The sequence below is a fragment of the Chrysochloris asiatica genome, unplaced genomic scaffold (genome assembly GCF_000296735.1).
Source record: "Chrysochloris asiatica unplaced genomic scaffold, ChrAsi1.0 scaffold00043, whole genome shotgun sequence".
Lineage (NCBI taxonomy): Eukaryota > Metazoa > Chordata > Mammalia > Afrosoricida > Chrysochloridae > Chrysochloris > Chrysochloris asiatica.
In genome coordinates, this window is record NW_006408561.1 from 19,060,186 (window position 1) to 19,084,422 (window position 24,237).

The 24,237-nt window shown below is 39.4% G+C and overlaps 1 protein-coding gene across 8 annotated transcripts in view; it reads right to left on the reverse strand.

Annotated features, from left to right (window-relative positions):
* Positions 1–13,735: 13,735 nt before the first annotated feature.
* Positions 13,736–24,237, reverse strand: part of TNIK (TRAF2 and NCK interacting kinase) — a 549,276-nt gene continuing 538,774 nt past the window's right edge. For all 8 annotated transcript variants that reach the window (XM_006861839.1, XM_006861838.1, XM_006861835.1 and 5 more), the window contains 5 exons: positions 22,275–22,375; positions 19,906–20,055; positions 17,812–17,971; positions 17,423–17,562; positions 13,736–15,219 (listed from right to left, as the gene is read on the reverse strand). In XM_006861839.1, coding sequence (XP_006861901.1) covers positions 15,136–15,219; positions 17,423–17,562; positions 17,812–17,971; positions 19,906–20,055; positions 22,275–22,375 — 635 coding nt within the window. In that variant the 3' untranslated portion in view covers positions 13,736–15,135. The remainder of the gene's footprint in view (positions 15,220–17,422; positions 17,563–17,811; positions 17,972–19,905; positions 20,056–22,274; positions 22,376–24,237) is intronic.

Consider the following 24,237-nt stretch of genomic DNA (forward strand, 5'->3'; position numbering starts at 1 on the left):
ATTCTGTGTTGTTGTTGGCGGAGCTCTCTGCTATACGTCCACCCGATCCGCCATCTTGTTTGTTCCCTTTAGACATGTTTTGAGATTGTTTGTTGTGTTTGAGATCTTTTTTTTGTCATTTCCAGTAGTTATGTGGGTTTTTAAATGCTTAAATGGATGTTTGTTGTTGTGTTATTAAGCTTGCTGGGTGTCTCCTGGTGGATATGATCAGGAGATAGGCTTCCCTTTTTGTATGTAATGCTTAGCAGCTATTATTGGCTCTTGTCTCAATGGTGGAATATAATGGGTTATGCTTGTAGCTTGGCTATATGGCCACGATTGCTGTTTTCTTGGGTAACGTAGGGAGAAAAATCTCCCACCTCCAGGAAAAATGTGTGATCAAAAGGACCAAAAGCAGAAGCAATATAAAAGCAGAAACAAAACCACCACTTTGAAACAAAAATAAAACTGGGGCTGACTATCCAGTCGACTTTCTACACAGGTAATATGTGTGCACCATAGAAACCCCCAGCAGTGGGTAGGAGTGTCCGCTCTCTCAGGCCCCTCCTCTAGTCACCACTGTAGAGGTACCCACATAGATATTGAGAAGTTAATGGGAGAAAGATTGTCTACTATTTTTGTCTCTGAAGGTCAGTTAGGTATCTCTGTGTGTGCACAACGTAATTCTTGAGGTAGTTGCTTCCTTTTATATTGGGGTTTTACAGATTGTTTATATGGTTTGTCTGTCAGGCCTGAAAGGCCTGCTTTTTCTTGCTAGATTGTCCAGAGTAAAGGATCCTTTACAAGTTAATTTTAGGGCTGTGACCCCGAGGCTGATGTCATAAGCAGCCATCAATTTCTTTCTCTCTGTGCCATAGGAAAACTATTGGCTCACCATTGGACTTTTTTTGGGGGGTGCGCATCCATCTGCCTGAAGGTGTCCGGTTTGGGCAAAGGCGGCATGGCAGGGAAGAGGAGGTAAATATGTGTAGAATCGTCAGCACCTCCTTTTGCAAATATCACTGCACTGCTTTTAGCGTTGGTTCCCTGTGCAGATCTGGCTGTAGCCTCACCCTCTGAACACTGCCCAGGCACTGTGGTCACAGAGGGAGTCCCATCTTGAGTGATTCCTAACTCGCAGTATTTTCCTTTATACTGTGATTTTCCCATTTGTGCGTGTGGGAAACCAACGCCCTGTACCTTATGCTAGATCCAGAGCTCTGGTGTTATTCCGTGAGTGCAGCTTCTCTGGGTTTTCAATCCCTCCCCCACAGAGCCTTTCCTACCTGGATGTCTCTGCTGCCCACCAAAACCGGAACTCCTAGCTCATTCCTTTGTCTTCTTTCTTTCCGAACTCTCTCCTCAAGCTCAGAAAGGCATTCACCTCACAAGAGTTGCTTTCTTTTGCTTCAGTAAGAACACAAGTGCCCTGGTGCTCTCACCCTGATACAGCTGTGAGGTTCCAGTCAAGTCTTAGGAGTCTTAGTGTAGTGCTGTACAATAAGCTCTTGGCCATAAGCTTGATGTGAGCCACAAGGTCAGCAGATCAAACTCACCAGCTGCTCCTCGGAAACCCTAAACAGGGTCGTTATGAGTCGGAACCAACTTGGTGACACTAAACGACAACAACAGTCAAGACTTCAGGGCTGGTTCTGTTGCCTGTCACACACCAAGACCTTTGCCTTTGTTCTGCCATAGGAGGGAGTATGAGAGAGCAGGATGTAACATCTATTTTGCCAGGTGGGGAGTGGAAGATGAAGTAATTCAGGAGCGTGACCTTGTGGAAGGTAAGAGCGTTGTTCTAGGAGCCTGGACATGAGCCTTCTCCAGTGCTTTCAGTACTTGTAAGAACACAGAGTAATAAAGGATAGGCCTCTGGCTCAGGGGCTTCACACTAAAGGGCAAAGGGAAAATGTTCCCTTTAGGCAAGTGTCCTGATTGGCACATTCTATTCTAGTTTATTCCTGAATATTATTGCCCCAATCCTGGAGAGTCCTAATCCTTTATGCTGGTTTTAGAGCATCTGACTTAACTCATGCATCTACAGATTTCTGGCCAGTGAGAATTCATTTGGCATTTTTATCCACCAATTAACTTGCTGTTGCCAAGCTGAGGATAGCTGTTCCAGATGCCAATGGTCTGAAAAATTGTTTTTTGAGAAATTTATTGGACAATAAGATAAAAACATCACAGATACCAGAAGCGAAAAGTAATGGTTTTTCTAATTATTAATTTCCTCCAAGACTGGAGGTGGGAGGTCAGTGGCAATACAGGAATAAGGAAGATCAGGGAGGAGACTGTAGGTCTGCCACAGAAGCCAATGAATGATTAATTGAGAAGGCCAAATTTGAGTGTAAGATGAACACTCCTATAAAGTATCTTTCATTGAAATAGCATTTATTTATTTTTTAACCATCAAAGATTAAGGAATGAGGTAGAAATAAATAGAATGAGCTCTTAATTAAGATTAGAGATAAAACACTTAAAATGCTATGGAAAAATAATTAGAACACAAAATTATAAAAATACTTAGAACACAACAATAGGTGAAAACATAAGACAAATCAAGAGACCAAGAAATTAAGAGCAACAAAGAGAAAATGTAGATTTAAAACAAGTATATAAATAATATATATGAAAAAAAAAGAAGCAAAAAGGATTAAAAACAGATCGGATAGAAAGATAGGTGCAAAAAGTAAGCCTAAAATCTTCAATGGAGAGGGAAAAAAAGTAAGAATTTAAATTCACAAAGAAGTAGAATTCAAGATGGCTGTCAAATAGATTGGGGTCTTTAAAGGTTGTGAGCAGCCATCAAAGGTGCAACTATTGGTCCTTCCCCATCCAAAACCAAGAAGAGTGAAGAAAATCAAAGACTGAGGGAAACAATTAGTTCCAAGGATTATATGAACCATATGGGCCCCAGTCTCCATGACCCTGAGATCAGAAGATCTAGATAGTACCCAGTTACTACTAGTGACCACTCTGAAAAGGCTCACATTAGTACTTTGCTCCTTTGAAAAATCATCTACATGAGTTCAAATGATCAAAATTTACTCTACCACAAAGATGAGAATGTGAGGAGTATAGGGAAATGAGATGAAAAGACATGCAACAACCAGAGTGAAAATTATTAGAATGTTAACACACTGTGGAAAATGTAACCAACGTCACTGAACAAACACTTTGTATGTTGTTGTTGTTGTTAAGTGCCATTGAGTTGGTTCTGACTCATGGTGGATATGAGTCAGTAGTCACCAAAGAGCCACTGGTGGGTTTGAACTAATGGCCTTGTGGTTAGTAGTCTTGTGCTTATCCTACAGTGCCACACCAAGGAAACTTTGTATAAATATTGTTGAATGGTAACCTAATTTACTGTGTAAGCTTTCACTAAAAACAATAGATATATACATTTTAAAAACTCTCCTGAAATCACCTTTAATTGCTATTATTCTTGCGCTATTTCATATGTCATTCTATTCTTACTATATTGTTTTACTTTTTGCATGCTTACCCCATTTTCAAATCTCATTACATTTTACCTTCCTTTTAATTATCTCTTAGTTTTAAATTGAAATAAAAATGTTTATTACTACTTTTTAATTCTAATAGCTATTGATTAGCTTGTTTTTTTTTTTTCTCTTGCCCTTTTATTTGGCAGCTATCTTTTGCTGTTGATTAAATATGATTTATTGATTTAATACTGCAGTAGTATCAGAGATACCTTTTATTGTGATTTGAGTGAAAGTTTTTAAATCCAATTGGTTTACCATTCAACAATTCATGCAAATGCTGTTTTGTGACATTGATCCCAATCCCCACAATGTTGAACACTCTTCCAACTTTCTTCTTGTGTTCACCGTTTATCTTATCCTTATTTCCTATCCCTTCCTGTCTTTTGAGCTTTTTCTCTGGGCAAATTTACCCTCTTCAACTTTTGTGGTTAATTGTTAAAGTGAGTGCATAGCTCCCTGGTATTATTGCTCAACTTACAAGGCCATTATTTGGCTGAATATTGACCACAGGGTGAGTCATTCTAAGATTCAAAGATACCTAAGAGTCAGTCGTGGGGACACCACCAGTCTCTACCTGACCAGGCTTGGTAGTTTTTATGATTTGAGTTTGATTCCACATTTTCCTCCCATGTCTGCTCTGAGATGGTTCTGCAGTCTGTGGAAGTTTCTGGAATTCCACACAAGTTTAGCCTCCACTTACCTTGATGAAGTCAGCAAGGTAAGAATAAGTCATGGATACCAGGTGAGGAACCCACTTTGTCCCCAGTGTGGATGCTGCTGCCTTTTCTTTGTCTCCTTCCTATATTTGTCCCATCTATTCTTGAGATGATGGAGCTCTGGTAGCGTAGTGGTTACAAATCGGGCTGCGAACCTTAAGGTCAGCGGTTCGAAACTACCAGCTGCTCCGCGGCAGAAAGATGAGGCTTTCTACTCCCGTAAAGATTTACACCCTCGGAAACCCTGTACAGGGTCGCTATGGGTCGGAACCGACTCAACGGCACTTAACAACAACAACAATTCTTGAGATGGACAGTGCATTTCTTCATTGAAAAAAGGCCTGGACTCTTATAAGTACTCTTATAATAACTTATAAGCAGGTGGTCCCACAATTTTTTTTTTTTTTAACTTCTCTAACTAGGAAAGTTTTAAAAAACAACAAACACACCTAAAAGTCCTCCTCCAAAACCACAATCTTATAAGAATCATTACAAAGACTGCCAACTTTAAATTTTTAAATTTAATTGAACCAAAAGATTCAATAAAATGAACCACCATCTATGATCGGCATTAGCTCTTTAAGACATTGCAGCACCATAAAATAAGGAACACAGTCTTCAAATAAAAGCTGTCTTTAATGAGTGTTGTGGAAAACTCATGATTTTGTCCTTTTTAGTAATTTTTCTTTGGGTCAGTGATAACTTTGGTCTGCCTTGGTTGATGGGCACTCAATTATGTGTGACCATTCTGCTGAGGAGGAAGGATGTCATGGGGAAAGAGCATCAGGTGGAACTGCAGGTAGTTTCTGTTCCAGGGATGCCTTCTAGATCTAACTCCTCCACTCTTTCAACTGCCATTTCTTTCATCAAATATGTTGTATAAGTTCAGCTCCTTGGAGGCCAAGATGGCCAAACTTCGTCTCTCATATTTCAGACATATTCAGGAGGGAACAGTCACTGGAGAAAGATATCATGTTTGGTAGGGTGGAGGGTCAGAGAAAAAGAGGAAGACCCCCCCCCCCCCCCAGTGAGATGGATTGGTCAAATGGCATCATCAATGGACTCATGCGTGGCAACAGTAGTGAGGTTGGCCAAGGATTGGGCAGTGTTTTGTTCTGCTGTGCATAGGGTCGCTATGAGTCAGGACCGACTCGATGGCACCTAACAACAACAATAAGCCATAGATAAGGAGCTCTGTTAGCGTAGTGGTTACGAATTGGGCTGCTAACATCAAGGTCGACGTTGGAAACTACCAGCTGTTACGCGGGAGAAAGAGGAGGCATTCTGTTCCCGTAAAGATTTACAGCCTCGGAAACCCTGCAAGGTTGCTATGAGTCGGAACCAACTCCACTTAACAACAACAAGAAGCCATAGATGCAAGGCTGATCACACTCAGCTAATCTATGTCGTTTTTGTTGTTGTTAAGTACTGTTGAGTTGACTCTGACTCATAGTAACCCTGTATAGGTGTTTTGAAGAGTAGCTGATGGGTTTGAATCACTGGCCTTGTGGTTAGCAGTCCAGTGCTTAACCTACAGTGCCACACCAGGAGTCCTCATAGCATCACTCAATAAGTTAATAAATTACTTTTGAACTTTGGAAACCAACATAATTGTTTGGAGGGGTGCACAGCAGGGAAATTGACTTTATGCAAAATTGTTATCCTCACAGAATATGGACTGTTGTTTAAGAAAACAAACCAAACATATATTCAAGTGGGTGAGCACAAGTTAAAGTAAAAGCAACACTCTAAATTGTTTTCTTCACAAAAATTATTAAGCACTGAATTTGAAATCAGTTGTTGTGTCTTAACAACTGGAATTTGTTGTATCTGGATTGTTAGAAATGACTCACAGAGACACCTTGTCTCAGTATCTGTATTACACATTCTCTATCTCTAACTGGAACCAATGCCCTGTCTCTTTTGTAAAGACCTTCAGGAATCTGGAACTAAGCACTTTGACTTTGGCTTTAGAAAAAGTTGATTAAGACCTTGACCCTGACTGTTCAGCATGAATTCTTCATTATTCTGTACCTCAACATATTTATGAAAAGACATAGAAAATAACAGAGCAAAAAAAGTTTTCACTGTTGTTATTGCTTCATATTACAGCATTTCATTATCTTCTTTATTTCTTAAAATATTTCTTTTTTATTAAGTGAGCAGGAAAATATATGAATGAACAAAGTAAGAGCGCAGGGTGTGCCCTTTACAAGACTTGGTAGAACAATACGTTCATCAGAAGGCATGTGTCTGTTTTCTACAATGAAACTCTATGTAACAACATTTAGTAGAGCTGAATGTATACAGATGTCAGAGGTTTCCAGACAGGTCTCAGAACTATTGTTACTTGGAAGATTGGTTAGACCCAAATGTCATTAGACTTCCTTGATGTGGCATTTGGCAGGAGGATACTTCTTGTTTTTGTCTCTTTTTTAAAAAGTATTTGTTGTTTTTAAACACTCAGAGAAGAAAATGAAATTCAGAATCCTCCCCCATATCCACTACCTCTGCTCTTATAGCAATGCTGATAGCTTGAAATAGATCATTATCTATATAAATAGGAGGTTTGAAATGCTGCTTTTCTTAGGGTTCTGAGAGCCTCTCCTCCAGCCCTGCAACTTGCCTTGTTAAGATAATTCACGGCATAAGAAAATATAGCCAAAGTCATAGCAGGGCGTCTTCATATAATAGTCTTCCAGGAAAGAAAATCAATATGTTTATGTATTTTCTACATGAAAGGAAATGCTTGCTTTTATGATGTAGGCATTGGAGACAGCGTTGTGTTTTGATATTTAGATGAAAGTAGTCATATAGTTCTATACATCCCCCCCAAACTCTTAAGTTCATTCATTAATTCATTCACCCATCCAACACTTAATGAGGAACTCCTAATTGCTAGGCACCCTTTAGTACTGGATATAGACGGTGGTGTTAAATGTTAGTGAAAAGCAACAAGACAGAAAATGAGTAGGGGATAAGGGTCCTTATACATAGATCTCTGATAATAAAGGGCTATCTGTGTCGAGACCTAATGGAAGGGAGAGAGTGAGCCATGTAGGTAAGTAAGGACAAACAGCAAGGTCACAGAGAAAGCAGGATTTCCTGAGACAGGGTTCAGTTATTTAAGGTAAAGCAAGGAGACCAGTGTGGCTGGACCAGAGTGCACTATGGAAACAGAAGATGATGTCTCCAAGTGATGGTGGTGAATGGGGGTAGAACACAGATATGCAGGGCCTTCTAGGCCATTGTAAGGGAAGATGGGAAGACTTCTAAGTCAGATGGGAAAACTTTGAGACAGCAAAAAAAGGGACATAATCTAGTACATGTTTTAAAAGTATTATCCTAGGTAAGAAATGGCTTGTATACTCAGCTTGGATTCTGAAAAAAAAGAAAATGGGACTTTTAAAAAATGGATTGGATGTGGTGTGTGAATGAAAAAACTAAGGGCAACAGAAGATTTTCTGGTCTGAAGAACAGAGATTCCATTTACTGACAAAGGAAGGACTGAAGAGGAGTTGATTGGTGGATGGGGTGCAAATTAGAATTTAGTTTTGAACATGTCCAATTTGAAATGCTAGATGCACAGGCAAAGTAGGAAGTTGGACATATAAAGCTGCCATTTAGGAAAGATGTAGAGGCTGGAGATAAGCAATGTGGGTGTGTTGTTGTTGTTAAGTGCCATCAAGCTGGTTCTGACGCATAGCAACCGTGTGTAGGGTTTTTGAGGAGTGGCTGGTGAGCTCAAACCACCAACCTTACAGTTGAAACCAACCTTGCAGTCTGGCACATTACTCACAGTGCCACACCAGGACTCCCATGTGTTGTAGTCCTGGTATAAATGATGTTTAAAGTCCCAAGACTGGAAGAGATCACCTAGAGAGAAGATCTTTAATGCTGGGACATTCTAGGGGCTTGGTAAAGGAGACTCTGAAGCAGTGGCCAAGGACGTGAGTAAAAAATTTAACAGGGGGGCCACAAACCAAGCAAATATTTCAAGAAGGAAGGAGTTATCACCTGTGACAAAGACTGAAGTAACATGACCATTGCATTTGATGGTATGATCATTCGTGTCCTTGACAAGAGCTACTATTGTGTGTCTGAGAACCTGATTGGAATTGGTTCAAGAGACCAAAGGAAAGACCAACTTTCTCCAAAGTTGTACTTGGAGAAGCAAGTACAACTGACCATGTAGACTTTTTCTGTGAATGAGAGCTGATAAATATGATGGCAGTTTCAGGGGCTAACCCACAACCCACTGCCATTGAGTTAATTCTGACTCATAGCAACTCTGAAGGTCACAGGAAAACTGCTTTATAGAGCTTCCAAGACTGTACATCTTTAGGGGAGCAGACAATCTAATCTTTCTAGTTTAATGTGGTTGGTGGATTTGAACCATTGACCTTGTGGTTAGCAATCTGACACTTAATGCACTGTACCACCTTGTTAGAGGGGCTGTTGTTATTTAAGTGCCATTAAGGTTGGTTTCAACTCATAGTGACCTGCAATAGGACTTCTGAGGAGTGGTTGGTGAGTTTGAACCACTTGACATTGTGGTTCAAACGAACTTGTGGTTCAGTGCTTATCCTACATAGCCATACCAGGACTCTTAGCAAGGTAAAAAAGCCAGTTGATTCCTTACTCCTGGTAACCCTATATGTGCAGAGTAGAAATGTGCTTCATAGCGTTTTCAAGACTGTAAGTAGATCTTCAGGCCTTTTTTTTTTTGGAGGCACCTTCAGGTGGGTCTGAACCACTAACTCTTCAGCTAGAACATGGATATTTAATCAGTTGTACCACCCAGAGCCACCTGAGTAATAGTCAAGGAGGGTGTTTATAGACAGGAGGTGTTGCAGTATGAATGTATGCAATGCTCCAGTGGCTAGGGGAAAATTAGTGTAGAGAGAGGAAAGAATTGCCTGCAGTTGGTAAGGTAGGATGGAATCTACCTAGAATAAATGGGAAAAGCTATCTGCTGTGGCTTTAGGCGTGATTAGTAATGATAAGCTTCACTGGACAAGGCCAGGAAATTCAGAAGCCAGGGTATTGAAGGATTGTCTAAGTAGATATAGAAATCCTCAAGAATTAAGAAGAGGAGAGTACTGGAAAATGACAGTGAGCCAAGGGCTAACAGATTTAAGCAATGCGGGGGAGTGGCTGAAGGTAACAGGAACTTCAGAGGGGGATGGACAGCAGGAGTGTCAGGGCAGCTTGTGTTTAGGAGGAATGAGGGGATAGTGGTTTGAAAAAGGCAATGAGAACAAGCAGGTATCCTCCTACTTTTAATGTTTTATTATTCACAATTCACATTTTGACAGTGATAACATAATATATTCCAGGGCATACCACTGACTGTATGGGAAAATCTCAGCTTAGAACCTACCAAAGCATTTCTAGCTAGGAGTTGGAGCAGCTGTAGACAATACTTCCTGAAATCTTGACTCAGAAAAAAAGTATTGGAAAGTAATTGAATCAGGATTAGACTAGAAAACATGCCAGATAGATTCTGTTCTTTTAGCCTCATACAGGTGAGACTCTATCTAATTTCAATGATTTTGACAATTTAAAATACTTTGTTGTTGAGTGCCATCGGGTCTGTGATGATGCATAGTGACCCTGTATAGGGTTTCTGCAGAAAGCCTCATCTTTCTCCTGCAGAGTGGCTGGTGGACTCAAACTGCTGACCTTCTGCATGCCCAAGTGCTTATCCTACATGGCAACCATGTTCCACTAAAATACTTGAGATGGAAAATCTAAAAATTGTAAACAATTGTAGGCACAGCAAAAATGATCATTTTTCCTTCCAATATTTGACATTTGGCATTTCAACATTTATGTTAACATTGTAAATAAGACAGCTAAAGTGTACAAATAGAGTTTTAAAACAGCTCCAATTCTAAAATCATCTAAGGTGTCATTTTTATTTTCCTGCTGTAGCTTTTCTTTCCTGTTACTACCTTACATTTGAAATTCTGATATCTGAGGTTTCTTAAATAAACCATAATATTTCTATTCTTAATACTACTTATCCCAGGGAGAGGGAGATAAGGAAGGAGCAACTGGGGCACAGATATTTATGTACAAATCATGATCCATTGTTGGAAATAAAAACTCACCTTTCCACCAGCATTTGTGCTCAGCCTCAATAGTGTAATTCAACTCTGTGATAAGAACAAACCATCAATACCAAACTCTCCTGTGCAGTGAGGTAAATTAGATGGCAGATGTTTACACCAAATCAAATATCTGAAACCTTCAGAACATTTTCGATTTTGATTGAATTTTCTAATTTTCATCCAAATGTTTAGCATCATGACACATAGTCCATGACTTGGAATTGAATGTAAAAGTAGATTAAATTTTATCAAGGAGTTGTTTGGGGAGGGGGGTGACGGCCTAAAATACCTTTGTAGGAATTTTTATTTGGGTGTGTTCTGGCACTTCCTGGAAAGGCAGGTCTGCAAAAATAAAGGGCAAAGCACAGTCCTCACCTCAGACAATTCAATGCTATGCAAATTGTGGAAAAATTCCCAGTACAGGGTATAAGTAAAAACAACAACAACAAAACTAGAAAATGTTCACAAGAACGTATAAATTGTTAGTTTTGAACTTGGAAGTTCTCAAGAGGGTTTTCTTCTTGCTGAGGCTCCTGAAACGACATCCATTTATATGCATTTTCTGTGAGGTCCATAAAACAGCAGCTCACCTTAGGGTTCCTGATAACACTGACCAAGACCAAAATGTAATGGTGTTTGTAAGAAACTTCAGGATTTTCCGTTGCAATTATATAGTCTTGGGAGGCCAGATTTTGGCTTGTTTTGTTTTTTTGATTTGGTTAGATTTAAACTTCTGAGGAATGAACTGAAAGGTAAATAAGAAGTCACACTGAAGGTGTTGAGATGGTTGGAACATACAGTCAGAGAGAATTTTAGAGTACAGTGAACATGGATGAGTCATTCAGAATCATTATAAGCTTCATGGGAATTTCTCATATTTTCCTCTCGTATGTTTGATACACATGGGGTTACCACCTTGATGGAAATTGGTTTGAGGTTTGATCAATAACCATATTTTCTTTTAAAAAAAAAATAATAGAGCACATCTTATAATTTAAAGCATTCAGCACAAATGCAAGTAATGCCTGTTCAAGCAGACTGCCACAAACAACACACATGATTAACACAAAGAGCTCTTTCACACTTCATTAATGTGACCACAAGAGCTCATACACATAATAGTGGGGAAAATGTTTCTTTCTAACTCCATGGAATGTGAGGTCAGACTTCAGCCGGATTTCCTTGTCTGGCAATGGACAAAAACAAAATGGCTCGGGCCTGAATGTGACATCTCTTTCTAATCTACTACACAGGAGGGACTAGACACAGCAGTTACCAATGAGTCACATGAGCAGACAGAAAACTGTTAGTAGGTCTTGACAACCTGGAATTAAGGTAACTTTGTTAAAATGTGTACTTGGTGTAAAGTATGTTAGGGGTGCGTCTGAGCAAGCAATGCCAAAGTGTTAGAAAAAAAATAAGTCTTTGCCCAAGTAGTCTGGTTGGATTTCACCTCCCATTTATTCTATACTGTTGAATAAATAAATAGCTTTAAGTATTCTTGAAGAACTGTTTGAATGTCTTTACGAAAAATGATGAGATCTACCTAGACAGAGGCATCAGATTTTGTCAACTTAGTGAATGCTGACTTTATTTACATTCTATGCAATGACAATAACTAGAATGGAACTGAAACAAAGAGTAGCCTTGCCATTTGAAGGGACCTTCAAATGATGCACATCCATCTCTATCACCCACGGGATGTAGGAATCCGTACTACAGTGTTCCTAAATGTCACTCAGGAATAGTCATTACCTGCCAGACCCAGTACCAACAATACAGAGTAGGCAGGCTCAGTGGACCTTATTAGATGATCATCAATTTAGACTAGCCAGGCCCAAAAGATTTTGTGAAATGTACTTTGGGCAGGAGCTCAGTTTCCCTTTGTAGAAAAATAAAAACAAAATCCCCAACAGGAAGATCCAAACTAAGGAAAATTTTATTGAAGTCGCTATTTAGATGAAGAGCACAATCACCCTCCTTCTTTACACTCCCCCCTAAAAAAAAGTTAAAACAAGCCAAAAGTATGAGTCACAGAACAGCCTTCAGGGATATTCTGCATGACCGAGACCTCAGTATGTCAGAGTTAGGGCCTGTCCTGATGGAGGAAAATGCATTTTTGAAGATAAAAGCTTCAAGAGATTCTCTAAGGAGCACAGATTTGTGAGGGATGGCCCTTTAAAATTTGGTCTTGCCTTGTACTTGGTGTAAAATATTTGTACAAAAATATAAAAGGCATGGCTTGATGTTTAACGTCTGTGTTTTATTGTTCTTGGCACCAGAAAGCTCATGTTCTATGTTATGTCACTGTACATACTGTAAACAAGACTGCATTAATATTGTTTTCTTATGATTTTTGCTTCAATGAATCTAGGTTTTAAAAAATACATTCACAAACTACCTTATGTTTAAACACAATGATTCCCTTTTATTTCTTAACTGTACCCAAAAATCCCACAATAAAAAAATCATTTAAAGCTGTGTGTTTCAAACTTATTTAAAAATCAAAACAAAACAAAACAAAAAGTAAAACGAAGATCAGTTTGCAACATAACTTAAAGAAGCTTCTGATTTAAAATACCACAGCAGCAATATAAAGAGCTGGTGGCAATCACATTTAGGGATGAGACCCAGATCAATATATTTTGTCCATGTTAGAATCCAATTACAGTAGTTGCTAAATTCAATCCAAAAGTTATTGCTAAATTTGTCGCATGGAATTTGTAAAGATACTACTGTTGAGCAACACAACCGAGCAGTAAAAATGAGAACGGGAGGATTTCATTGCCTTTGAGAACTATAGGGGCCATGCTGAGGATATTTTGGCGATTGTCTGAAGATAATCCTCAATCCATTCCTGTATGCCAACTGCACAAAATAAATGCAAATGAAAACCCCCTTTATAGGAGGGGCATAAATATCTACTCTAGAAGCCAGAATATTTCCTCTTTCTTCCCCCTCATCCAAAGCTCCAGATTGAAATGGCTCCATATGTATTTTGTTCTCATTGATAGTACATCAGCTGCTTCGTATTCAGGCAAAATTGGTCAAATCAAATATGTTTATATAGTTTTTTGCTGTTGTTTGGATCTGTTTACAGTAATCATCTGGTTTTCCGAAAACAAGCCACATTAGGTTTTGTTGTTGTTTGATATTCTTCATTTTTTTACGAAGAAAAATTTGGTCAACTACTGTTTCATTTTTCAAATGTCAAATGCACCTGAGATTGCCAGGTGAGCTCTCTACATATCTCCTGGAGATAACACTGCTGTGATGAACAGTGAAACAAAACAAACAAAACGAGGTAGGTTAAAACAGGAAGCGCAACACAGACATTGTTTTGCAACACCTTGATACCACAGGCGGCCATGCTTGTAGCTTCGGAAAAAAAAAATCCCAGACAGTCACGTAGAAGTTCAAATCATCTGAGTAAGAGTTTATAGGACACAAGTCAACCTGAACTAAATACATACATAGTTCTGCACAAATGTTGTTTACCGTATGTTGGGTAATTTGGAGGAAGGTACAATGATTAGGGTCTCAGCATTTTGGCCAAAGCCTTGCTTTCAAGTTCGGTAAAATCTGAACCAGTGATGCCTGCTGTGTATCAGGCAGGCTTAGCAGTCTAGTCCCTTCTCTCACCAACCCAGAGAGAACACAGGCAGCTCGGAAAGATTTATTATTAATTTCTTTTTTTCAGTCACAGTTTTCATCTTGGGAAAGTGGCACCCTCAGGAGAGAAATGGGAATAACCAGAATCTGGATGTCATCCACTCCTCAAATCGCAAATGGAATTTCACAAACTCTTAGTCCTAACGATGCCCACACCACACGACCTCTTAGCCTTAGAGGCTTTGTGCATTTAAAGAAAAAAATGAAAAAGTCTATATTTATTAGCTTGCTTCCCAGAACACTTTCTGCCTGAGCCCACCTGCTGTCTCGTCTTTTGACCTGATCAACTGCAAAATAGCTGAGGGAAGATTCTGTGCTAGAGCCCCTCAGTAGCTAGAGCAAACTCAACACAATGGTACTACTATCCTATTCAACACATTCCATCCTGTAGAGGGCCACAGACAAATATGGCCTGTCAGACTCACAAACATGTCAGTTGATTTTATTAGCCTAGGGCTAGTAGTTTAGCCATTTAAAATCTATTTCCCAAAAGAGGGGAAAATTAGTATTTGTCTTCTCTTTTAAAAATTCAATAGCCAGTTGCTATCAAAAAGCAACCTTTTGGGTCGGTGAAGGCAAAAAAGTTCTAAAATCACCCGCACTATGCAGTTATGGCCTTCAGTGTGAGGAGATAGGTACATTTATTGTGCTGTCTCTCACCATTTGAAATTGGAAAATTTACAACATACCATATTATAATGAACACTAGCAGGCAGACAGAATTAAAAACAGACTCATTTTCTCAGTATGCATTCTCTCCCCATTCTTACGAAGTAAGGGAAGGGTAAAGAAAAAGGTAAAGAACTCAAAACCCACCAAAGCACAACTTAATCATAAGAGCACACAATATTTGTTTCTATCCCTAACTCCAAAGGGCACACGGTCCATCTTTGTCCACAGACAATGCAGCGTTCTTGGGGATCTCCTGGAAACTCCTGCCACCTTGTTCTCTCTTTCTCAACCAGGCTGCAACATTGAAAGGTGGACTGTACTGGGAGGGGTGGAGGGTGAGGAGAAAGGGAAAGTGGTACGTTCAACCGAGCCTTCTGAGTCTGCCTCTAGACTGGCATAATTCCACACGAGTTATGTTCTTTTAAATTAGAAATAACGCCATGAAGCTAAGTGCCAAGTGCTCTTCTGTTACCAGTTCATCATGGAATTTCTGTTGAGGGTCATGAAAAACACTTGGCTACTTCCTCCAGATCGCACGGATGCAAAAAATACCTGTTTGAAATTAAAAAGAAATTAGTTCAACTGCATGAGTTTAAAATTTTTTTTTTCTTCTTTTCTTCTTCAATTGTCCATCCATTTCCTCTCACATGTCCTAACCTTGCCATGTGTCAGCTCTTATGACTCAATGGCTGGTGTTTAGTAAAGTGCCTTTTGATACAGTGCATCCTATGTAAACACTTCTGTCTTAATTACTGTGGTCATTATTATTACTGATTGTGGTATTGGCCTCCACAGGCACTGAAGAGGCTGTATATTGATTCATGAAATCTCTTTGGGTGCTCACATTTTAGAAGGGTGTTTCGTGCTAGGATAGCCTGCTGGATTCGTGACCTAGGACGGCAGGAGTCCTTTGTTAAGTTCTGAAAAGGCACAGAGGTTCCCCTTCTCTCCCCCACAGTGACCATTGGGCAGACTCTGGGATTGAAGAAAACACTTCCAAATTCCTGAAGTCAAGGGGGCAATTTTAGGCCTACCACTATATGACTTTAGTTTTTAATTAAAAACAAAATATTTGTGGCCAATTAAGGTAAGGTGTTCAATGCTTCTTTACTCTGGTATTTTAAGAGTTAATGCTTGGCTTCTCTGCTGACCCTGACATATCCTAGACCAAATGAGATAATGGCATTAATAAGAGGGTCCACAGTCCATTAGGTCTGAGTCCGTTCAATTGTTTAATTGAGTTGAGAGAAGTGAGCAAGATTTAGGTTACTGCTTGTTTGAGTTGAATGTAAATGAACCACTGTCCCAGGAAAATACTATTCTGGGAAAATACTACTATGGCCTAGCCCTCCAGTCAGCCAGCACCTAACTTTGGTCCAAGGTATTTGCTTTTGTCACTAGTATAAAGTCTCTGCTACTTCATTTCCACAGCTTCTTCAGAAGAATGCTGTCAACAACAGCTCCTTTGGAAGTTCTGAGGAAACGCTTGTCATTCACCTAATGCTACATATGAAACTAAAGCTACTGTTAGGGTCAATGAATCAAAATGGGGGAGCAGAGAGGGGACTCATGGAAAACCACCAAAGACTGCTACTCTCGCCAAGTTTTGTGTCCTGGTCTCTCAACCTTGGGTCCAGCCAACTCCTGTTCCACAGCTTGGAACAGGCCTGCTGGGGATTGGGGGTGGTCTTCAATAAACCTGAGTGTGGGGGAGGGTCCATGCCAGAGCAAGTCTTAATTTTGTGGTATCCAAAGACTGTGTGGATACTGGAGTGTTACTAGGGGTCAAATTTATTTTGTGGCTTACTCTGGTATGGCCCTTGGAGCCATCATTGCCACCCCCTGCCACTGTCCACTTAGACCACACCACATTAGAGTTGTTGGCCAGGATCAAATCTAGTCTAAACCCATACCTCCAGGGTTGGATTAAAACCAGACTGGCCTCTGGGGAACAAGAGTGGACAAATACAATTGAACAATTATCCAAGCCATCACCTTCTTTTCTATGTTTTTATGTCTACTGCTTTGGGGAAAGCATTTCTATGTTGGTCCAAGTCACAAAAGAGGAGTTTACAAATGCAGTAAAGCTTTGCTTCTAAAAACTGTGGATTATTCACAGGGAGGGTGAGGTGGTTCTGGCTGCTGCAGAATACCCTTGTGTGGTTACTGCTCATGCCAGATAGACAAAGCCAATTTCACTGGAAAACAGTTCCCCTATGACAGTGCAGAAGAACCTTGGCTGGAATGACAAAGAACATGGCGCTAGTTGAGGTGGTGATTGTGTATTCCTTAAGGAACAGGAGACATCTTTTGAAAGTTTACATTGCTACATATCAAATGTTTTACATTTAGAAGTGAAGATAATATGATGGGGGTAGGTCCTGATAGTGACTTTGTGAAAAGTCTCAAAGTGGATGTATGAAGTTGAACCACTGGGAAGTGATTAATGATGAGTCAACTCTTCTAAGAGCTTAGGAGAATTTAAGGTGTCTGCTGAGCCATCATAGGGCCTACAGGCCAAAAAAGTTACTAAAAGTTTACAAGACATTTTCAGATGTTCTTATGTCATTTTTGGTATGTTAATAATGTATTTTGAGTGTTCACATGAATCAAACCAAATAATGCCATTTCAAGATATTCTTGATTGTTTAACACAGATGTGATTCAAATCAGTATAAAGGAAAATGAAGGTTTCACAGGTACCTGGTGGTCTCTTAAAATGCAAACACTAATGCAAATGTTGAAACGGATTTACCTTATCATTTCTTTCACATAGAAACTTTAACCTTTGAGCTCGCTTATGCATAAATACGCCATCCAAATGTCCCGTTTCCACTGACCGGATCTCAATAGCTTTCTCGCCCCAGCCCATTATCTGATTGGAATGAATGTAGGCTGTCAAAAGGAATTTCCAAAACTGCATTAAAAACATTAGATGGGCAATAACTCACAGCATCTGTTCACATCTTAACCACAAAAATGACAAACGACTTGAGATAAACAGACAAAGCAAGTCTTACAAGTGTTATTCACAGACTTTTTTTTTTTTTTTTTGGTGGAATCAAATGGTTGTTTCACATTTCTTGACTTTCGTTTCATTTGGGGGTTGTAACTGCTGAAGGAGATAAGGAATGGTTAACCTACCCACAGACGTGGGCATTTCTCCCCATTGGAGCACCACATCCTTAGTTATCCGGCCGTAGGTGTTTACATACACCCCCTCATCCTCATAGCAAACAAGCATTTCCATTCCATCTGTTTTAGGCAAGATGACAATAGCATGAGGTGTGATAGTGCCTTGAATCTAGAAGACAAAGAAAGGCCAAGTGTTACTTATTTTTTTAAATAAGGCCTTGAATATTTTTAAGAACTGCAAAAGAGTATTTTCTATTTGTTTGTTTTCTTTTCATTTTCACTCCAGAGACTGAAATCTGCTTTAATTTAACCAGTGATCTGTCAAATACTATGGTAGATACTCACTTGGTTACTAGGTTGAGAACACAATTTACCTGTTCCTACACCGCTGTGGGCTAATGTGTCAGACTGCAAAGTTATTTGAACTGCAAGGTCAGTGGTTCAAGCTCACCAGTTGCTCCTTGGAAACCCTATACAGGGTTGCTATGGGTTGGAATTGACTCAATGGCACTTAACAACAGCAACAATACAAGCACCATGAGTGCTTACATGTGTGTCTACCATGTGTCATGCACTGGGCCAGGGTCTTTACCAATCTCTAGTCCTTTCAACAGCTCCCCATCCCCATGTAGATATCTTTATTTGCAAATGAGGAAAGTGTATCTTAGAGGGGTTATGTAACTAGACCAAAGCTGATAAACTGGGAATTGAACCTATGTCTAACTGGCATTGAATTTCATGTGTCACCCATTTGAACAGGATACTTCGAAAAAGATGAGGGAACACAAGTCAGCTGAATTTGATGGAGACAGCTTAAATGCCTGAGGGCTCAAGATGCATGCTCACCAAATGGACACTGAATGATAAGTGTGTGTAATGTATTAAAATAACTTCTTTCAATTATTGTGCTTCTTTGGGGTAAGGTCTTTAAACTCTGGAAATATTAGTCAGGAACAGACTAGGCTTCAGATTTTTCTGGTAACAATTTCTACTGTATGTTAGCTGTGAGGTTGTAGTCTGCCATAACACCAACCCTACTGTAATTCCCATACAGTGTTTCCTTGGAAAAGCCATGTTTTAGGCAATAAGTCAGTACAGTCATATTGCTGCTGTTGTTAAGTGCTGTCAACTTGGTTCTGACTCATAACCATCCTGTAAAGGAGGTTTCTGAGGTACAGCTAGTGGATTTAAACTGCCAACCTTGTGGTAAGCTATCCAGTGCTTATCCTACAGTGCCACACCAAGGCTTCACAGTTAATAGTAATCATATATTGTTTTATGCCTATTTTATAGATGTGAAAGCTGAGGGTTGGAGAGACTAACTAACTGTATCCACGTTGGAAAACTGGTAGTGTCAGGAAATGAGTTCAAGTGCGGGAACTCACTATCCCACATGACCCTCAGTAAAAGAGAACAACTAGGAATAGTAGAAAAAGAATTTTCTCCAAGAAATTAATACCTGACTACTAGCCTTCACTCTCATACAAAGAACCAATCTTGCTTCAGATACTGAAAATAAGAAGTCATTGATTATATTCCCACTTAAAACACAAAATCTATGCTACTGAATGAAAAAAAAATCATGTGTATTTTAATTGAATTTTCACAAAGATAAATGGAGTAAATGTGAAAATAATACCTAATGTCATGGTACTCTGTTTTAGGTACTGATACAAATTAGTTTAATTTACACGTATTTGTTATTAAAAGAATTCTATCTTCTTAGACCAAAAACCAAATCAAAATAAAACAAGCCTGTTGCCATGGAGCTAATCTCAAACTATAGTTTACTTTATAGGAGAGAGTAGATTGAATGGCCCAAGGGCTTGCTGAGGTTGTAAATCTTTAAGGAAGCAAACTGTCTCATCTTTCTCCCAAGGAGCAGCTAGTGGGTTCCAACCATGACCTATGGGTTGGCAGCCAAGTGCTTAACCACTGTGCCACCAGGGCTCCTTTCTATCTAGTTAGTGAAGACCAAAAGTTCATCTGCGTTACTGATGGTAAAAGTTAGCATGATTTCTACTAAAAATATGCAAAATCAAATCTTTCGGAATGCAGGCTATTGTACGGAAAGCACTTCACATTCTGCTTCCAGGAACTTACATGAGATGGTATGTAGATATCATAAGAGTTTCCTGAATCAACATCAATTACATGGAAACCAGTGTGTGAACCAAAGATAACCTTTAATCTTTGGCCTTCTTCTACCGTGAGATCAACAAGCAGAGGCTTGTGCTGGAGATCTGCAAAAGACTTTAAAAAATCACTCTATGAGTATCCACATTATCCAAAAAGGTTACCTTAACTTTTTCCTTTTGGCTATTGTTTGGTGAAAGCTAATCTCTAACTTTCTTAAATTAAGAAGCTAGGAGATCTCTCTTTCCATTTGAGGTCTGTTCATGTTCTGCCTCTCAGAGGTAGTAGGATCTTGTATTCATTGTGTCCTTTCTTTAGCCCTTTACCTCCAGGGTAGAGAAGTTGGTTTTGAGTTGTTTCTTTCAACAGTGGGTGACATCATTCACTGTATATTAAACAACTAGTGCCTGGGTACTACTGCTCTTTCCTGTTTGAGTCTTTTCCCTCTGACAAAACCACAGAAACCTCTCTGGCCGAGTTCATTTCCATGTGGCAGCCGGGCCATCCACAGCTGTTGTCCTTTCAGAAAGCTCTGGGTGGGCAGCTGAGGCTGGTCCTGTGCTAAGCTAATACAGGATTAATTGGCATGGTTGGTTATGAACATTCTTCATTGAGTTAAAGGAGGTCAGATTGGTGCTTTGTCTAAACTTAATGCTGAATCTGAGAGTAGGGTTTCAGGTGATAAAGAAGGCAAGTCAGGGATGGAGGAAGAATATCACAAGAATTAAGCTTATGATGGCTACTTGTGTTTAGAAAAAGAATGCTGCAGGCAAGCTTCAATTAAGGTTTTACACTTTGGAATCTGGGGCTCAAACCCTGACTTGTTGTCAAGTGTTTATGTTTTCTTGTACCATTAATAACCACACTCTATCTTTATTGGGTCTTGCAGCCCCAGAGAGACTTTGGATAACTACAAGTGCCTTGGACACAGTGTCACTGCCACCTAGCAACCCCCCACCCTCACTCCATCTTTTCCTAACATTATTCTTACAGCATAGGAAGTATGGGTCTTTTGTCCTGGCCCTAGAGGAGACCCTGACCCTCTTCCAGCTCCAGCCTTCCCTGTGCAAGTCTTTGCCTTTGTTCTTCCCATCCCAGGCTGAGTCTAGACTGCTGAACAGAACACTCTGCAACCTCCTATTCACTTTGGCTGCTGTGCTGATGGCAGTAACTCCAGAACTGATCTGGGAATGGGGTCCTGATTGAAAAGCTTTTGCACAGAGAGGTTTTGGCAGAACAGCAGCACCACTTTAGCTTTTAAGGAGTCATCCCTTAAGTATTCTTGGTTATTACTAACCTAATGCATTCCAAAAATGTCTCTCCATAAAAGCAGGGTTATGGTGAATCTATTTTCTTGAGCACATCACAAATAAGCCACTTGCACTAAGGGTACAATTTATAAAAGGGGTGATTCAGTCCTGAAGAGAGACTACATAATGGTCCCAAAGCAGATTCTGCCCTTACATGGCACATGTGGCAAGAAATAATAAATAAAGAGAGATAGTAGCCATTAAAGGTGGAGAGAAAAATGTGAGAACTGATGAGATACAGAAAGAGGGAGTGAGACATAGAGAAAGAACAGAATATAAAATTACATTGGCCATGGAAAGGCTATGTGGCTCTGTACACATCAGTGGGCCTCCAAATCCTAGTCCTTTTGGCAGTGTAGGAGCCATGTCGTCATGAGTTGGGGAATGGGACTAGGTTTTGCTCATGTTGAATCTCATGACTGATCAATTCAACCATGATAGCTATAGACTCAGGACAGGTAAAAAATGAAAAGGCAATGAAAATGGAAAAAATGTCATGACGCAAAGTCATTTCCATAAAGCTACCGCAAGAAGTATTTGTTTCAGAGAAATCCAATTGCAGTGGGGATCTGAGCATCAACTGTTTTTTAGGGGCTTCACCTAGAAAGGCTTATGAGGATTATAAGATTTAGAGATCAGTGCTGCTGTTTGTCTGCCTTTTTCAGAGAAAAATCAGAAAGTGTCCTAGTAAGGGCACTGCACACCGAGTCTCACGGCATAATGTCACAATCATTGCTTTTTGCCAGCGGCCATTCCATTCTAAATGACACATGGAGGTAATGCATGGTGCCTGGACCTGAACTGAAGGAGGGCACAATCCAAGTTTTAACTTGATTTTGATTTTATATCATTTAAAAAATACTTAATCTTCACTTTTAGAATAATAAAGCCAAGAGTATCTACACTTATAAAATAGGATAACTGGTATTTGTCTTTGCACCAAACCAAGAGGCCATTTTGTTATCTTGGGGAAACTGGAGGAAAAGAATAAAGCATCCTGTCATTGGTAATCAGATGTCTGCTTACCTTAAATGCCATAAACTTATGATATGGTTTAGGAGCCCAAGCATATATCTCCACAGCATTCTTTAAGGCAATCACCAAGAATTTGATCCTTTCATATTTAACTGTAATGGAAAAATGATAAAATTTAAAAGTATATCAGTATAGTAAAGGTTTTAATTTTAAGGCATGCGAATGAACTTATAAAAAGTCTTCAAAAAAGACCATGGAAACATGGAATTAAAATATAATCACATATGATTTTATGTTCCTGGTGAAGAATTTTCTCATCTAAACAGACTTAACTTCTTTCAATGTATTTGGTGGGTCTGCAGAGTACTTGGGGCTTTTGCTTCACATTGAAGGCTGTTTTTTTCACTTAAAGATGCCACTGCTTAACCACTAAGTTAGATGTGAACTAATTTGCAATAATAATATGCATAATCTTCATATGCACGTACTACTTACCTTGTAAATTCATCCACACATAACTAGCTGAGAGCTGGTGTGGCTAAATGGTGCAAAATTAGTGAGTAGGTAGACATATAAAGGTTTCTACTTGCTTATTATTCAGATTTGAATTCTAATTATTAAGTGAAAGAATTGCTTGTTAACATTTCTAATTGAAGATGGAGTGTTAGAAGTCCTGGATTCTGTTCATTTATTTTTAAGGGCTCCACATACTTTAACAAATCCTTTTATTCAATTGTTGTTAAGTGCTGTCTAGTTGGTTCTGACTCACAGCGACCTTGTATGGGATTTCCAAAGAGCAACCGGTGAGCCTGAACTGCTGACCTTGTGGTTCACACAGATCTTGCAGTCCAGAGCATGAACCCATAGCACCACACCAGGGCTCTCTTTTATTTTATAGGAATATGGAATATTAAACCAAAATCCAAACCCACATTTGTGGCATTGATTTTGACTCACAGTGAGCCTATAGGGCATAATCCAACTTCTCCATAGGCTTTCTCAGGCTGTAAATGTTTACTTTCTCATCTTGTTTCCTGTGGAGCAGTGGGTGGGTTCAAGTCACCAACCTTTTGGTTAGCAGCCCAATATTTAACCTACGGCATCACCAAGGCTCATCCCATATGCTCTGACAAATGCTTTTACTCTATAAGAAGATAGATCATTGTTGTTGTTGTAAAGTGCCATACAGCCGGTTCTGACTCACAGTGACCTTGTATAGGGTTGTAGGGTTTTCAAGGAGTGTCCGGTAGGTTTGAATCACTGACTTTGTGGCTAGCAGTCTAGTACTTATTCTACAGTACCACACTCAATGGATATAAACTTGATGTAATTGGGTATCTATTATAGCTTTGTCTTACACAAAAAAGTACTTAACAGATGTTTATTGAATGGATGAAAGAGAGTTATTGTTGTTGTTTGTTGTTAAATGCCATCCAGTTGGTTCATATCATAACAACCCTGTATAGGGTTTCTGAGGAGCAGCTGGTGGGTTTGAACTGCTGACCTTGAAGTTCAAAAAGACTTGTGGTTCAGTGCATTATCCCATAGCGCTACACCAGTTATTTGCCTTTCTATTGATTGTTATGGCCTAATTACCTCTTATATGATTGTGAACAATATTTATATTGATGACCTTGGAAGATTATAGAATTCTTTAAGTGTCTTCTAGTATTAAACTACAGAGTCTTGTTCTTAGAAAATGTGTAACCCACAAACGATACACATGATAGTCATTTCTTCATCAGGTGTCTGAGCAATTAGGATGTTCAGAGTCCTATAGAAAATGGGTAGGAAAGATTTTAATAGACTTAGGTGAAGTGCTAATTTCCAGCTCTCATTCAAGCTTTTTATGACACAAATGCTTTATGATATTAACCAGTCTCTGATTTCCCTAATCTGAAACCTAAGAAAAGATTCACAATTAACTTTTAAAAATCTTTGAAAATTAAAAACTTATCTAAGTATATGTGCATATATATATTTGTTGTTAAGTGCCTTCAACTCAGTCCTGACT